The 17397-nt window shown below is 40.2% G+C and overlaps 1 protein-coding gene across 1 annotated transcript in view; it reads right to left on the bottom strand.

Moving 5' to 3' along the window:
• Nucleotides 1-984: 984 nt before the first annotated feature.
• The window catches only part of PELI2 (pellino E3 ubiquitin protein ligase family member 2), a 142437-nt gene continuing 126024 nt past the window's right edge, over nucleotides 985-17397 (bottom strand). The window contains exons 3-5 of the mRNA XM_007447948.1: nucleotides 14124-14321; nucleotides 12390-12578; nucleotides 985-1801 (exon numbers count right to left, since the gene is read on the bottom strand). Of these exons, the coding sequence (XP_007448010.1) occupies nucleotides 1235-1801; nucleotides 12390-12578; nucleotides 14124-14321 (954 nt within the window). The 3' untranslated portion in view covers nucleotides 985-1234. The remainder of the gene's footprint in view (nucleotides 1802-12389; nucleotides 12579-14123; nucleotides 14322-17397) is intronic.

Raw genomic sequence — 17397 nt, 5'->3', positions numbered from 1 at the left:
AAATGAAACTCACAGGGCTGGTGGAGCGCATATGAAATTCTGATTTAATTACTCCTCAGTAAACACTCATTTGCTCTCTTGAAATCAGTAATTTCAAATGCTCTCTGCAGATGTACCACTTGGTGTTGTGTATATCTAATGATCACACTTAAATTTAGTTTGATTTGCAAACATTTTCAAAACTTATAGGGCTCTGTAAGCTGCAAGGGAAGGTGACAGATGGCAGAAAGGGGGTGAACAAAACTGACTGTATTGTTGTAATATGTTGCTTTTTAAGTTCACGGAATTTTGGCTTTCTTAAGAAAAACTTAGGAAATTCCAACGAGTAGTTTTAAAAAGTAAAATCTTATTTTTAATCACTCTTAAATTATTCAGTGAGCAAGTAAACTTGATATTATATTACCTGGGCCATGTTTTCTGCTGCAATAATCACTCTCAGTTAATGAATTTTTAAGAGCAGCTACATTTTAATCAACCACACAGTTCCGGCTATGCAAGATGGGAATCAGGGATAGACCATGTCAGACCAAAAATAACAAAAGGCAGACTAAAAAGTTATGGGAAACTCTTTGTTTGAAATGCCAAGGTATTTGATGAATGTGTGTATAAAGTAATTAAATTCCACTGAAGTTTTTTTAAAAAAAAGAAAACATGACAACATATGAATATTCCCTCCCCTCAAAAGAAAAATCAGAGCAAAGCCCCAGATTTCAAAACAATCACCTGTGCCTAAGGTCTCCTGTCCCCCAACATCATCTTATAGAGCTGCCCCTTTGGTATCTGGTCAGATTCTAACCTGTATCAAGTATTTCCAGATACGGCATGTCTAACACCTATACCACACAGCACCGAAGTTTGCAGTTAAGAGCCAACAACTTTTGAGTAAATTTCTTCTACAGTTTTAAAATGGGATTTTTTAACAAAGAAAACTTGTTTTAAAAACCCCAAAGTTAAAATAAAAGTATGGCATTTTAAATCCAATTGTTACAAAGATAGATATTATGGTTTAATTAAGCAGACTTCAATGAGGATGCTGCTATTTTGAGCATGCAACACACCACTGTTATCATCGATGACTGGCATGTTTCATCACCACGCCCTTCTTTTTTCCCAGCCTCAGGATCCCCCCCCCCCCCTTAATGAACGGTATTATAAAAAGGTAAAATCTAGAGTTAGTGGCAAAATCTTCACAGTAACTTGTTAATAAAGTCGTCGTCGATGGCTGTAAAGGGCATCAGTCAACTGGACCTTGGAAAATCAATTTGATGCAGTTCTGTTCCCCAAGCAGCTGCGTGGCACAGAAAGGGCAGGCAGCATGAAATGCGTGAGTCCCGTGAGGCAGCGGGATCTGAGACCAATATTTCGCAGACTTCTCTGAGCACACATGTCCACAAGGGGTGAAAGCATGAGTGGGTGGTCCCGCATCTACATAAAAGCCCGCCTCGCAGCCAAGCCAGAGCGGCACGTAGGGGCCCACAGTCCTGCACATGGGACACTCCCTCTCGTTGGCCTCCGTGTCGCTCCGATGGCCCCAGTTGTGGTAGCCGTGCACGTGGCCACAGCTGAGGTACGCCCAGGGCTGCTTCTCCTCCACCACCTCTTTCCTGTTGATGCTGGGGAAGGCCAAGGTGTTGAGCCCCACGGGACACTGTGGCCGGGCAGCGTTGATCTCCTGCCGCAGGGCTTCAATGTGCTTCTGGGTTGGGGTGTGAAAGAGGCCATCTGCTGTCCTCCAGAGCAGGGTGGCCCCACACAGGTCGATGAGGGAGCCGTCCTGCAGGACGTTGGTCTCACTTTCCACCTACAAGTTTGACAGACATGCCTTTTAAAAGCAAAATTTGACAAACCACGCTAACGTTTTTGTCCTCTTAAAGATCATCTCCGTAGTCAACACGGGGGCAGTTTATCCCATGGCCTCCCTGCAAAACAGGACTAGGGGGGTAACTCACCCTCCCTGAGCTTCCCTTTCCTCATCTGAACACTGGATGTAAATCATGTATGTGAAACACACAAAGCCCTAAGCGCGGATACATTTACTTTACATGTTCAATTAATGTAGTGGTTATTTTAACCAACGTCACAAATCTCCTTAGATTTTTAGTTTTCCTCCTCAAGTCAACAACACAACTCCTCCTTGGTCTCATAAGGGACAGGAGATGTCCAGCCAGTCCATCTGGTGAAGACTCATGCTCATTTAGACCAGAGCCAATCCAAAAGACCCCTAGGGGGGGCCCTGCAGTAAATACTATAGTGGTGCCAACGACTCTTGGTGACCTTCGGCTTCACACAATCTATCATCTATCTATCCTGCATTCCTAAGATCTGGAGCAGAAGCACTCACTGTGAGCTTTGGAACATCATTTAATCCCAGCTTACCCTTCCCCCTCCCCGTGTCCTCAAGTCTGTTCTCTACATCTGCGTCTATTTCTGTCCTGCCCCTAGAGACTGGCTGTGCTACATACCAAGTGCTCACAAGACTGATTAACAGCTGACAAGCCGCACAGTTAGACTTGATCCGCAGGAGCCTGACCCCTGTCTCTGTGGGCCACCTGTGCTCTATGGATGCACTTAGGTGCACTGCCCTCTGGCACGTGCCATGAGTGACCTCTGCCTAGGATTCTCTATCCCGGCTCACCCCACTCCTAGTCTACCCCTGGGCCTGGCAAACTCCCACTCATCATTCAGGGCTCACTTGGATGGCACTTTGCCTGGAAGTTGTCCTTTAATGACAACAGCGGTCCTTCCCCAAAAAAGTATCCAATACTGGTAGTTAGAAAAAGCTAAAATCCCAACAAAATGATAAATCTCAATACTTTTCAGGAAAAACACGGTGACTGCTTTTTGAATAGCCTTTAAGTCGCTGAAGCTCTCTCCTCGCCCCACTCCCACCCAACGCCTCCTAGTCTCCTCGCTTCTCGCTGGGGGTCAGGAGCCTCCCTTCTCTTCCCGACCACAGGTAATTCTCGGGAGGTCTCATCTCTGCATAAACTTTGTAAGAAGAAGAACACTGCTGTGGTAATAAGCTGGAGTTTAGGCTATGTTTTTCTTTGTTTTCCTTATTATTTTTATTCATTGCTTTTTCTTTATAAATATATTTTATTAAAATATACACAGGGCTTCCCTGGTGGTGCAGTGGTTGAGAGTCTGCCTGCTGATGCAGGGGACACGGGTTCGTGTCCCGGTCCGGGAGGATCCCACATGCCGCGGAGCGGCTGGGCCCGTGAGCCATGGCCGCTGAGCCTGCACATCCGGAGCCTGTGCTCCGCAATGGGAGAGGCCACAACAGTGAGAGGCCCACGTACCGCCAAAAAAACAAACAAACAAACAAACAAAATATATATATATATACACACACACACATAGATGCTCTTTTTATCTTATTCATGACTTCTAGATTGATTATATCATGGTCGGAGAATATAGTTCATATGATTTCAATCTTCTGAAATTTATTTTTGAATTTTTATTTTCTATTGGAGTATAGTTGATTAACAATGTTGTGTTAGTTTCAGGTGTATGGCAGAGTGATTCAGTTATACATATATGTATATATTCTTTTTCAAATTCTTTTCCCATTTAGGTTATTACAGAATATTGAGAAGAGTTCCCTATGCTATACAGTAGGTCCTTGTTGGTTATCTATTTTAAATATAATAGTGTGTATATGTCAATCCCAAACTCCCAATTTTTCCCTCTCTCAAGTTTGTTTTCTAAGTCTGTGAGTCTGTTTCTGTTTTGGAAATATGTTCATTTGTATTACTATTTTTTTTAGATTCTTCACATAAGTGATGTCATATGATATTTGTCTTTCTCTGACTTACTTCACTCAATGTGATAATCTCCAGGTCCATCCATGTTGCTGAATATGGCATTATTTCATTCTTTTTAATGGCTGAGTACTATTCCATTGTATATATGTACTACATCTTCTTTATCCATTCATGTGTCGAAGGACATGAGCTGTTTGTAACTTTTGGGGATTAATCCCTTGTGGGTCGCATTGTTTGCAAATATTTTTTTCCCATTATGTGGGTTGTCTTTTCGTTTTGTTTATGGTTTCCTTTGTTGTGCAAAAGCTTTTGAGTTTAATTAGGTCCTGTTTGTTTATTTTTATTTTCATTACTCTAGGAGATGGGTCAAAAAAGATATTGCTGCGTTTTATGTCAAAGAATGTTCTACGTATGTTTTCCTCTAAGAGTTTTATACTATCAGGTCTTACATTTAGGTCTTTAATCCATTTTGAGTTTATTTTTGTGTATGGTGTTAAAGAATGTTCTAATTTCATTATTTTACATGCAGCTCTCCAGTTTTCCCAACATCATTTATTGAAGAGACTGTCTTTCCTCCATTGTATAGTTTTGTCTTCTTTGTCATAGATTGACCATGGGTGCGTGGGATTATTTCTGGGCTTTCTATCCTCTTCCATTGATCTATATTTGTTTTTGTGCCCGTACCACACAGTTCTGAGGACTGTAGCTTTGTAGTATAGTCTGAAGTCAGGGAGCCTGAATCCTTGAGCTCCGTTTTTCTTTCTCAAGATTGCTTTGGTTTTCGGGGTCTTTTGTGTCTCCATACAATTAAAGTTTTTTTGTTCTAATACTGTGAAAAATGCCATTGGTAATTTGCTAGGGATTGCACTGAATCTGTAGATTGCCTTGGGTAGTATAGTCATTTTCACAATATTGATTCTTCCAATCCAAGAACACGGTATATTTTTCCATCTGTTTGTGTCATCTTTGTTTTCTTTCATCAGAGTCTTATAGTTTTCTGAGTAAAGGTCTTTTGCTTCCTAGGTAAGTTTATTCCTAGGTATTTTATTTTTTGTTGTGATAGTACATGGGATTGTTTCTGTAATTTCTCTTTCTGATCTTTCTTTCATCATTAGTGTATAGAAATGCAACAGATTTCTGTGTTCTAATTTTGTATCCAGCAACTTCACCAAATTCGTTCATGACTTCTAGTAGTTTTCTGGTAGCATCTTTAGGATTTTCCATGTACAGCATCATGTCATTTGCAAACAGTGACAGTTTTACTTCTTCTTTTCCAATTTGGATTCCTTCTATTTTTTTTTTTCCTCTGATTGCCATGGCTATGAGTGCCAAAACTATGTTGAATAAAAGTGGCAAGGGTGGACATTGTGGACATCCCTGTCTTGTTCATGATCTTAGAGGAAATGCTTTCAGCTTTCACTGCTGAGTATGTTAGCTGTAGGTTTGTCACATATCACCTTTATTTTGTTGAGGTATGTTCCTTCTGTGCCCACTCTCTAAAGAGTTTTTATCTGAAATGGATGTTGAATTTTATCAAAATTTTTTTCCGTGTATATTGATATCATCATGTGGTTTTTATTCTCCAATTTGTTGATGTGGTGTATCACACTGACTGATTTGCAGATACTGAAAAATCCTTGCACCCCTGGGATAAATCCCACTTGATCATTGTTGTATGATCCTTTTAGTATATTGTTGGAGTGGGTCTGTTAGTATTTTGTTGAGTATTTTTGCATCTAAGTTGATGAGTGATATCGGTCTGTAATTTCTTTGTGTGTGATATCTCTGTCTGGTTCTGTATCAGGGTGATGGTGGCCTCAGAGAATGACTTTGGGAGTGTTCCTTCCTCTGCAATTTTTTGGAATAGTTTCAGAAGGGTAGGTGTTAACTCTTCCCTGAATTGTTTTGTAGAATTCACCTGTGAAGCCATCTGGTCCTGGAATTTTGCTTGTTGTAAGTTTCTAAATGACTGATTCAATTTCAGCACTGGTAATTTGGTCTGTTCATATTTTCTATTTCTTCCTGGTTCAGTCTTGGGAGAGTATACCTTTCTAAGAATTTGTCCATTTCTTCTAGGTTGTCCATTTGGTTGGCGTATAGTTGCTTGTAGTAGTCTCTTATGATCCTTGTGTTTCTGTGGTGTTGGCTGTAACTTCTCCATTTTGATTTCTAATTTTATTGATTTGGGTCCTCTCCCTTTTTTTCTTGATGAGTTTGGCTAAAATAGTTTATGAGTTTTGTTTATCTTCTCCAAGAGCCAGCTTTTAGTTTCACTGCTCTTTTCTACTGTTTACGTCAACTCTATTTCATTTATTTCTGCTCTGATCTTTATTTCTTTCATTCTACTAACTTTGGGTTATGTTTGTTTTTCTTTCTCTACTTGCTTTAGGTGTGAGGTTCGGTTATTTGCGACTTTTCTTGTTTCCTGAGGCAAGAGTGTATCGCTATAAACTTCCCTCTTAGAACTGCTTTTGCTGCATCCCATAGGTTTTGGGTTGTGGTGCTTTCATTTTCATTTGTCTCCAGGTATTTTTTGACTTCCTCTTTGATTTCTTCAGTGATCCATTGTCTGTTTAGTAACATACTGTTTAAGCTCCACGTGTTTGTGTTTTTTTTTTCTTTTAGATGATTTCTAATCTCATAGTGTCATGGTCAGAAAAGATGCTTGATATGATTTCAATTTTCTTAAATTTACCGAGGCTCACTTTGTGGTCCAGCATGTGTCAATCCTGGAGAATGTTCCATGTGCACTTGAAAAGAATGTATTCTGCTGCTTTTGGATGGAATGCTCTATAAATACCAGTTTCGTCCATCTGGTCTAATGTGTCATTTAAGGCCTGTGTTTCCTTATTAATTTTCTGTCTGGATGATCTGTCCATTGGTGAAAGTGGGGTATTAAAGTCCCCCACTGTTATTGTGTTACTGTCAATTTCTCCTTTTATGGCTATTAGTGTTTGCCTTATATATTGATGTGCTCCTATGTTGGGTGCATGTATATTTACAGTTGTTATATCTTCTTCTTGGATTGATCCCTTGATCATTATGTAGTGTCCTTCTTTGCCTCTTGTAACAGTCTTTATTTTAAAGTCTATTTTGTCTGATATGAGTGTTGCCAGTATAGCTTTCTTTTGATTTCCATTTGCATGGAATACCTTTTTCCGTCCCCTCACTTTCAGTCTGTATGTGTCCCTAGATTGGAAGTGGGTCTCTTGTAGACAGCATACATACGGGTCTTGTTTTTTGTATCCATTCAGCCAGTCTATGTCTTTTGGTTGAAGCATTTAATCTGTTTATGTTTAAGGTAATTATTGATATGTATGTTCCTACTGCCATTTTGTTAATTGCTTTGGATTTGTTTTTGTAGGTCTTTTTTCTCCTCTTCCTCTTTTGTACTCTTCTCTTGTGATTTGATGACTAACTTTAGTACTGTGTTTGGATTCCTTTTTCTTTTTCGTGTATCTGTTGTAGATTTTTGGTTTGCGGTTACCATGATGGCAGTCTATAAACAAGAGTATTTTTAATTTCAAATACAGCTTATATATAAATAAGATTCTTTTAATTTCAAATGCATTTCCAGTGTCCTGCATTTGTACATCCTCTTCTCACAATTGCTGGTTTTGATATCATATTTGTGTGTGGATGATTTCCTACCTTTACCAGTGAGCTTTTCCATTCATAATTTTCTTGTTTCTAGTTGTGGCCTTTTATGTTCTTCTGCCTAGAGAAGTTCCTTTAACATTTGTTGCAGAGCTGGTCTGGTGATGCTGAATTCTCTTAGCTTCTGCTTGTCTGTAAAGCTTCTGATTTCTCCATTTAATCTTAATGAGAGCTCTGCTGGGTAGAGTATTCTTGGTTGTAGGTTCTTCCCTTTCATCAGTTTAAATATATCATGCCACTCCCTTCTGGCCTGTAGACTCCCTTCTGGCCTGTAGAGTTTCTGCTGAAAAATCAGATGATAACCTTATGGCAAGTCCCTTGTATGTTATTTGTTGCTTTTCCCTTGTTGCTTTCAATACTTTGTCTTTGTCTTTAACTGTTGTCAGTTTGATTACTATGTGTCTTGGCATGTTCCTCCTTGGCTTTATCCTGCCTGGGACTCTCTGCACTTCCTGGACTTGGGTGTCTGTTTCCTTTCCCATGTTAGGGAAGTTTTCAGCTATTACCTCTTCAAATATTTTCTCAGGTCCTTTCTCTCTCTTCTCCATCTGGGATCCTTATAATGTGAATGTTGGTGTGTTTAATTTCGTCCCAGAGGCCTCTTAGACTGTCCTCATTTCTTTTCATTCTATTCCATGGCAGTCATTTCCGCCACGTTGTCTTCCAGTTCACTTATCTGTTCTTCTGCCTCATTTATTCTGCTATTGATTCTGCCTAGTATATTTTTCAGTTCTGTTATTGTATTGCTCACCTCTTTTTGTTTGTTCTTAATTCTTCTAGGTCTTTGTTGAACATTCTTGTATCTTCTTGGTGTGTGCCTCCATTCTTTTTCTGAGATCTTGGATCATCTTTAGTATCATTACTCTGAATTCTATTTTGGGTAGATTGCCTAACTCCACTTCATTTAGTTGTTCTTCTTGGGTTTCTTCTTGTTCCTTTGTCTGGGACATATTCCTCTGGCACCTCATTCTGTGTAATTTTTTTGTGATTGCGGTTTCCATTCTGGAGGCTGCAGGGTTGTAATTCTCCTTCTGCTGTCTGCCTCCTGGTGGATGAGGCTGGCCTAAGAGGCTTGTGCAGGCTTCCTGGTGGTAGGGACTGGTTCCTGCCCACTGATGGATGGAGCTGGGTCTTGTACGTCTGGTGGGCAGGGCTGTGTCAGGGGGTGTGTTTAGCACGCAGCTGTGTTCTCAGGAAGACTTTCAGCAGCCTGTTTGCTGATGGCTGGGGCTGTGTTCCTGTTCTATTGGTTGTTTGGCCTGAGGCATCCCAGCACTGGAGCTTACAAGGCTGTTGGGTGGGGCCAGGTCTTGGTGAGAAAGTGGTGGCCTCCAGGAGGGCTCACGCTAATGAGTACTCCTCAGGACTACCACTGCCAGTGTCTGTCAGTCACTGCAGTGAGCCACAGCCGCCCCTGCCTACACAGGAAATCCTCCAATACCAGCAGGTAGGTCTGGTCAGGCTCTTATGAGGTAACTGCTTTTTCCCCTGGTTCCTGGTGTGCACGAGAACTTGTTTGTGCCCTCCAAGAGTGAAGTTTCTGTTTCCCCCAGTCCTTTGGAAGTCCTGAAATCAAACCTCTTCAAAATCAGATGCTCTGGGGGCTCCTCCTCCCATTTCCAGACCCCCAGGCTGGGGCTCAGAACTTTCACTCCCATGGGAGAACCTCTGCAATGTAATTATTTTCTAGTTTGTGGTTCATCCATATGGTGGGTACGGGATTTGATTTTATCGTTATTGCTCCCCTCCTACCATCCCACTGTGGCTTCTTCTTTGTCTTTGGATGTAGGATATCTTTTTTGGTAGGTTCCAGTGATTTTTTTGTTGTTGACGGTTGTTTAGCCGTTAGTTGTTGATTTTTGTGTTTTCATAAGAAGAGGTGAGCTCACATTCTTCTACTCTGCCATCTTATCTCTGCCCCCTGGGCCATGTTGTTAAACAACCTTCCTTTTCCTTCCTGTAGGGCAGTTCTTGGTAAACAACATCTTATAAATTTTCCGTCTGTGGTCTTCTATATTCCACATACTCTTGACTCCCATGTCTAGGATAGGTGTCCCTCTGAGGGACTCCTGTGCTTTTCAGTACTTTCTTTATGACTATGCTTATCACACAGCATCCTAATGATTTGAGGTCTTGCCTGTAACCTTTTCCAGACTCCACAATTCGAGGGCTTAGCCCTGGACATCCTGGTCACTGCCAGATTTCCAGTTCCTAGCTCCTGCTTAATCATGGCAACCAATTATGGACTGTTCCTGGGTACAGCACTGCTCCAATCTTACTTGTTCTCACAGTAATCCTAAAGGATATATACTAGCATTATTCCGGTTACCTGGATGTGAGGCCAGGTACACAGAGGTCAAGTCACTGACTCAAGACTGCAGATCTACTAAGTGGTAGACCAGGACTTGGACCTATGGCCTGACCTCAGAACCACTAATACACACATAGGACTTGGACCTATGGCCTGACCTCAGAACCACTAATACACAGTGGCTGCTCAAACAGTAGCCTGTTTTCCCTCTTAGCTGTTATTTTTATGTGCTCTTTCTATCTGTGAACAAAATACATGAACCAGAGTAGACAAGAAACTCATCCTGTGATGTGCCGTCCTGGACCCAGTGTATGCTTTCTATCTGCCCAGGGAGGCAATGCTCTGGTGATGGTGAGAGCCAGGTGTGACTCTCCACATGATGGTACTGAGTAGAAGCCAGGAGTTCAGGCTTTAAAGCAGAGGAGGGAGGGGCTTCCCTGGTGGCGCAGTGGTTGAGAGTCCGCCTGCCGATGCAGGGGACACAGGTTCGTGCCCCGGTCTGGGAAGATCCCACATGCCGTGGAGCGGCTGGGCCTGTGAGCCATGGCTGCTGGGCCTGCGAGTCCGGAGCCTGTGCTCCGCAACGGGAGAGGCCACAGCAGTGAGAGGCCCGCGTACCACAAAAAAAAAAAAAAAGCAGAGGAGGACCTGTGTTTCAATCCCATCTATCTTCTAACTCTGTGACTGGGCATTATTCAACCTCTCTATGCTACGCCTTCCTTATCCATAAGATGGGGATAATTCCACTTCTCTGACAAGGCTGATGTGCAGATTAAATGAACTAATGTCTCTGAAATGTTAATGCAGTGTCTGCGCTCAGCAAACATACACCGACTTCTTATTATTGCTGTTATAATGATGCCCTACTTAGGGCAACCTAGCTCAGTTTTGTGATGATCAGAAACACAAAGTTTTCTATGATCAGAAACACAAAGTTATTTGGAAAAACAGCCTTCACATTCTCTTCCCTATTTACAATCTCTTGGAAAGTGTTTAAACAAAGTTTATTGAATTCGTTTGGCTTTCTTAGAAAATGCTTTTCATATTTACTCAGCCATGATGCTCAAGATTGGGCCTTATCATAAAAGGCAGAAGCTATACCTGCAGCTGAATAATGGTGTAAACTAGGAATAAAAATAACAATTTCCGAAAAACAAACATCCAGTAGAGAATAGCAAACCAGGTTAGTAAAAGAGTCCCCCACCTTCTTTTTCCATCTTAGGAATATTCGGTTATCATCCTGCTCTCTGAAAAAATGCTAGATCACATTTTGTATTCCCTATATTTTTTCTCTGGTGGTTTGGAAGAAGATATTTGTTCTCTCTTGTTCTAGCTTCTACCTAACAATTAATAAAATTTCCACTCCAGTACTTTTAATTAAGAACCTTTTAGTGCTGTGCCCCATGCCTATGGCAAGATCAGAAACCCAAAGCCTCCTAGTTTTCTTTTTTTAAAATCTTTATTGGAGTATAATTGCTTTACAGTGTTGTGTTAGTTTCTGCTGTATAATGAAGTGACTCGGCTCTACCTATACTTATACCCCGTATCTCCTCCCTCTTGCGTCTCCCTCCCACCCTCCCTATCCCGCCCCTCTAGGTGGTCACAAAGCACCGAGCTGATCTCCCTGTGCTATGCGGCTGCTTCCCACTAGCTAGCTATTTTACATTGGGTAGTGTATATATGTCAATGCTACTCTCTCACTTCATCCCAGCTTCCCCTTCCCCCTCCCCATGCCCTCAAGTCCATTCTCTCCTTCTGTGTCTTTATTCCTGTCCTGTCCCTAGGTTCGTCAGAACCATTTTTTTTAGATTCCATATATCTGTGTTAGCGTACAGTATTTGTTTTTCTCTTTCTGACTTACTTCACTCTGTATGACAGACTCTAGGTCCATCCACCTCACTACAAATAACTCAATTTTGTTTCTTTTTATGGCTGAGTAATATTCCATTGTATATATGTGCCACATCTTCTTTATCCATTCATCTGTCGATGGACACTTAGGTTGCAAAGTCTCCTATTTAAGTTATTAAAATTATTCTCCATTGAAGAAAGGGTTAAAAACCCAACAGATTTAGGGCATTTGGGATAAGTAGTAATATTTATAGAAAAAATACAAACATGTCAAGTCAATGTACTATATGAACTATTTCAAGGAAAAAGCTGTAACTGTGACTTTGGTGAATCATATAGGGAATTATATATTAATTTCTTACTATTAACTCAAGGAAAAAAAAAGCTAACTTAATTATCTTTTAGTCCCAGAAAGTGTAATAAATAATTCTGTAATTCACAATTTTTACTAATTAGTCTTAGACTGCTCAGGAGTTTTCCAAATTAGTAAAGTTTTACACTATTCTTCTTAAAGTGAATTTAAGCAGAAACCTGTGGTAAAGTATATTATTAAGATTGTGCTCTTAAGGTAGTTAGGAGCAAAAGGTAATTTTCTTCCACTATTGGAAAAGCTTAATCATGAAAGGGAAGAAGGCTATTTCCCTCTTACTTTTGGAGGCTCAGAAAATTCTTATTCTCCTGGGTCAATGGTACACAGCCCTAAGACCTGTACAAAGATTTTGAATTTCAGGGGAGGAAAATGATAGCTTTCGAGTTAGGTGTTTGTAGTTTCATGCCTTATTTGCATGAAGTCCACTCACCAGCTTTCCCCTTTGCTGCGCAGACCTGGTCTCTCGCAAGGTGTACACGTCTCCACAGACAGAGATCTCGCGCCAGACCCCAGGCTGGGACTCCTCAGTGAAGCCCCCTCTCGGATGCATCACCAGGACACCATTGGTCGTGAGCCCATCCATGTGGCCATCGGGGTTTTTCCACTTTGCTGCCTTTTCCTGGAGAGCATAGCACAGAAAAGATTATGTTCAACACAAAAAGATTCTAGAATCTCTTTAAACTATTGGGTAAGGGCCGAGGGGAGGAAAGTGAGGAATTTTCATTTTCTACTTAAAGCTAATAATCAGAAGGATAAAAAATGCAGTTAGTCCGACAAAATGAAAGAAGTGCAAAAATAGATGAATGATTTATCGCTGGAGACATATTTACCTTGGGCACTTAAACAAAACCTGATGCCTGGACGTCTCCCTCATAGATTCTTGTTCAAACCACCCCCCGCCCCCAGGTGATTCCAGGAATACAGTACGTATTCTTCGATTCTATTTGTGCAGTGTTTTCATCCTGTTATCTAAAAATGCTTTGTATGAACTCATTATCAGGGAAGTACTAGAAGGAAGAGAAAAAATTTTTTATTAAACAAACAAAATTTCAAAATATATTAAGCCAACAAGTTGTGGCCACTCCGTTCTGTTTTCATACGAATCAGTGTTATATCATCAAGGGTGGAAGGCACGAGCGGCTGGATGTAATGGCAGGACAGATGCTCTTGGACGCCTGGCCACAGTGATTTCTTTTTCTTTCCTGGGGGCAGAGCCAGATATTGCTCACATGACTTGGGTAAATCTGATTAGGATAAATAAGCCAGTTATGACTGGTTTAGGAGTGGGCATGTGACTGAGTTCTGGCCAGTGAGGCCTGAGTGAGTCCTTCTGGGAAGCTTCCTGGAAAGGTTTCTTGGTTCTTTAAAAGAGACGAGGAAGAAACAGTGCCTTTGCTGCCCTTCTTCAGCGGGAAGCTGTCGTGCTGCGGGGGCTGGTGGAAGTGCAGGAGCCATCCCACCGCCGCCAGGACCTCGCCTGAGGAAGCTGATGTACCCAGAGGCAGAGGGCAAGACGGAATGAACCTGGCTCCCCGGGTGTCACAGAACACTGCATCAGCCAAGCCTGCAGCTGGCCTTCCTGGGTGCTTCTTGCAACATGATGCATTTTTATTACCATTTAGGCCATTTTAAAGTGAGTTTTTACCACCCCCCTGCAAAAATATCCTGATTCAAAAAGGAGACTATATTAAAACTGGATATTCACTAAAACTGTGGGGTTTTATTTACATTGACATTCTGTGAAGGGAGATATTTTTAGTCTGTTTTGTTCTTTGTGATATCATATCTATAACACCCAATATGGAACAAAGCAAACACTACGTAACAATTTTTTGAATGAATAAAGGAATAACATTTTCTTTTGCACCCCAATTATCTAGATCTGACCATTTTCTTTCTGAAATAAATACATTACGTATGTTAATACACATACTTTTAAAAAGTAATTACTGTACATATTATAGTTAATATAGCAAATATAACAAATAACAAGTAATGACAATTATTTTCAGATTTTTAATAATAGCTTTTCAAACTGGCTGTATGAAAACTAAAATCTCACCAGAAGCATTGTGCAAGGCAAATTTTTTGGCCACAATTAAATGTTATATATGATAATAATGGGTGTTTTTCTAGAAACAATGTACTGATTAATAGTACTTACGCCAAGAAATATGTTTTTGGAAGAGTCGAATCCGGCTGCGAATATTCGTGCTGTGTAAGGTTCATTCCTGTCACAGACTATCCTGCAGGCAAACCTGGATATGGTGCTTTGTGTAATTTGCGCTTCGTCATTGTTCTGACTGCCAGAAATTGTGTCTGTAACGACGAAGTCAATAGGGCTTTCTGTTGATCTGCCCACCTAAATAAATCAAATTATACTCATGATGTACTTGAAAAATATGATGTCACCATATTCATCACATGAAATGAGTGTCAGCATCCTTTAACATTCATTATCTCTACTATGAAGGCCAGAACTTAATGAAAAAATCTTCAGTCTCCTCCTTTTCTTGTTTAAGGGAGATGTTATGGTAACCAACCGTAAGAGTTGAAATGTTAAGAAAAAACACAGTTTTCTATTCTAGAGGAAAACAGATCTCACTCCAAACAGGTTTCTGATCAGGTAGAAACATTACTTATTACTTTCATAGAAAATCATTCTTTTTTTTTTTCTTGTATTTCCAGGTGGGAAAAACCCCAAGATTTTAAAGGAAGCCAGCCAACAAAAGCCCTATTTCCCCGACTCTTAACCAGCTCCAGGGACTGGTTTTCCACACTAAGTGAATCCACCAGTGACTCATGGCACAGCGGGAGAACAAGCCCTACCTCAGACACGAGACCCCAATGCCTATTTCTGTCACTCAGCGTAAATGAGAGTGATGTAAAGGGCTATACAGGTCAGCTCAAAGTTTGAGATGCAGTCATATGAAAGATTTAAAAAGCTGATCCTAACATTTCAATTTTGGATTTAAAAAAAAACTGTCCTGGGAAAGTCTAAAAAGTGGCCAATAATATTTTACTGGCTTACTTTCCTTGGTAAGTTTAAATGCTGCCAGAAAGAATATATTTCATTAGCATGATCTTAGAGTTCTAACAAAGCTTTTCATATTCACTAAATCCAAATAAGACAGGTACTGCTGTGTCCTGTGAACTGGGAAGTATTTGTTTACAGGTAAGGAAATCCTCACGACAAAACATTAAACCGTGTATGTAATGATGTTCTATGAATCTCTAACTAGGAAACAGTGATAAATGTTATATATGCCAAAGATACGTCTTAAACTAAAATAATTTATATGTAAACAAATAATTTCTTGTTAAATATGATATTAATGTTCTCTCCTAACAACAGTGACTTTGATTCTGAAATTGTCAATGGAAGGAACACACAGAACCCCCAGTGTGTACGTATAAGGCCTCCAAAGTCAATTTCCCAGGTATCTTTATCCTGATCTCAAAATTCTATCTGAAACAGAAGCAGTGTAGTACTCTTTCTTGTCCAAATGAATAAAGGTGAAATAAATATAACAAAATGTATATATCTTGCATCATTTAGGTCTGCTTTCTTTGGAACAATATTAAATTTCTTTTGTAAATCTCACATATACATTTTCATGCACAGACTATCTCTGTTAAACCAACAGACAACAGACATCTATTTCTCTTGTTTTGTACAACCCTTAATTTCTTGTCCTGTTGAAATGTGCCTGGAATAAACTAAACCATAGGGTTGACTGAAAATTATCACCTTGAATAGATGCCTATTGCCTGAACATACAGGTTTAGAAAACATGTAACTTGTTAAAAAATGCAACATAAAACTTGAATTAGAGATTATAAAATCATATCATACGATTCATCTTTCTAAAGTTGCAGAATCTTCCCTCTGCTAGATTCATTCAAAAGCTGGATGTGTAACTCAGAAGCTCTACTGATTCAGACTGCTGAATGTTTTTAAACCTTTTTTAAGGCTACTCTCTTTTTCAAGTATATAATACAGTATTATTATTAACTGCAATCACCATGCTGTATATTACGTCCCAGAACTTACTCATCTTACAGCCAGAAGTTTGTACTGTTCGACCAGTATCTCCCCAATTCCATGTGCCCCCCCTACTCCCTCCAGCCCCTGGTAACTACTCTGTTTTTATGATTTTGATTTTTTTTTTTTAGATTCTACATGTGAGTGATATTACACATCTGTCTTTTTCTGTTTATTTCACTTTAGGTTTTTTTTTTTTTTTTAATTAGAAAAGTAAGAGACTCTGCAAAATATTTCACAAATATAGGAAAGTATACAGGAGACTACTCCAAACTCAGGAACAAATCTGTCCTGAACCTCGATTCCAGTGAAGCTTAGGAATAAAATGTGAGAAGTTCTAAAATTGCCTGGTCACCACACAAAACCCAGAGCTCTCACAAAGACACAGGCTATGATCTAATTTCTGTCACCTCCGTGGAAGAGGGTGAAGACTTTTCAAACTCTGTTCAAAGCTCAAAGCTAAAACCGTGCTCTAGCAGAATGTCACACAACCACTCCTTGCCTATAGAGATTACTCTCTTCAAGAAACGCCATTCTGATTTCATCCCAATGTATTAAATTAATGTCTTGATGAATCAACTGAAATTGCCTGTAAAACATGACATTTTATTCCAACTGGAACATACTGCTAAGATCAATTATTTCAAGACATGATACTTACCTGACTGGTCATTTAATATTTGTTTATCGATTCACTTCCACTTAAATCTAACCTGTAGAGTGTTAGCATATTTCTATACTTTAGGACACAAACCTCATGTTGCTTTTGCCAGGAAAAAGAAAATCTAAGCCACTTTCCTAATGAAAACTCACCCAATGTGGAAGACTTGGAGCCTGTCCTTTCTTTTGACTATTGGATCAGCTCTACGTTATTTTAAGGGTAGTCACGTGGACCAGCCATGATGTATCGGAATTTCATCTGATATTCACATAGTAGCCATGGGGAGAATTTTACTCCCTGCTGCTGACTGATATGCACATATACAGCATCATTTGGCACTTTCAGTTGCGTACATACATGAGAAAAGTTTGGGTTTACCTGGTTGTCAGTCAAAGTCAGCGCAGGTAAAATGGTGTGAAAGCACCCAAAAGGTCCTCCTTCACCTTTCCTGGACCAATCCTACCCTCGTCCCTGCATCTGTAACCTGATTTTCTCACTTCCCTCCTATGCCAAGGATGAGTCATTGCTGCTCGTATCCATGACCAATCTCTCCCCGGGTGCCTGGCATCCCACTCTTCTCCCCTTTCCAAGGATTTCACTCCTGAAATGATCAATTTCTCTCTGTTACTGGATCACACTGTGAGCTATCAGACATTTTTTTGGTTGGTTTTAAAAAGTTCAACTTGTCACTTAATGGCTTTTAAAAATATAACAAAAATGAGTATTAGAAAA

The sequence above is a fragment of the Lipotes vexillifer genome, unplaced genomic scaffold, assembly GCF_000442215.2.
Source record: "Lipotes vexillifer unplaced genomic scaffold, Lipotes_vexillifer_v1.1 scaffold221, whole genome shotgun sequence".
NCBI lineage: Eukaryota > Metazoa > Chordata > Mammalia > Artiodactyla > Lipotidae > Lipotes > Lipotes vexillifer.
This window is presented reverse-complemented; position numbering and strand designations above follow the sequence as displayed.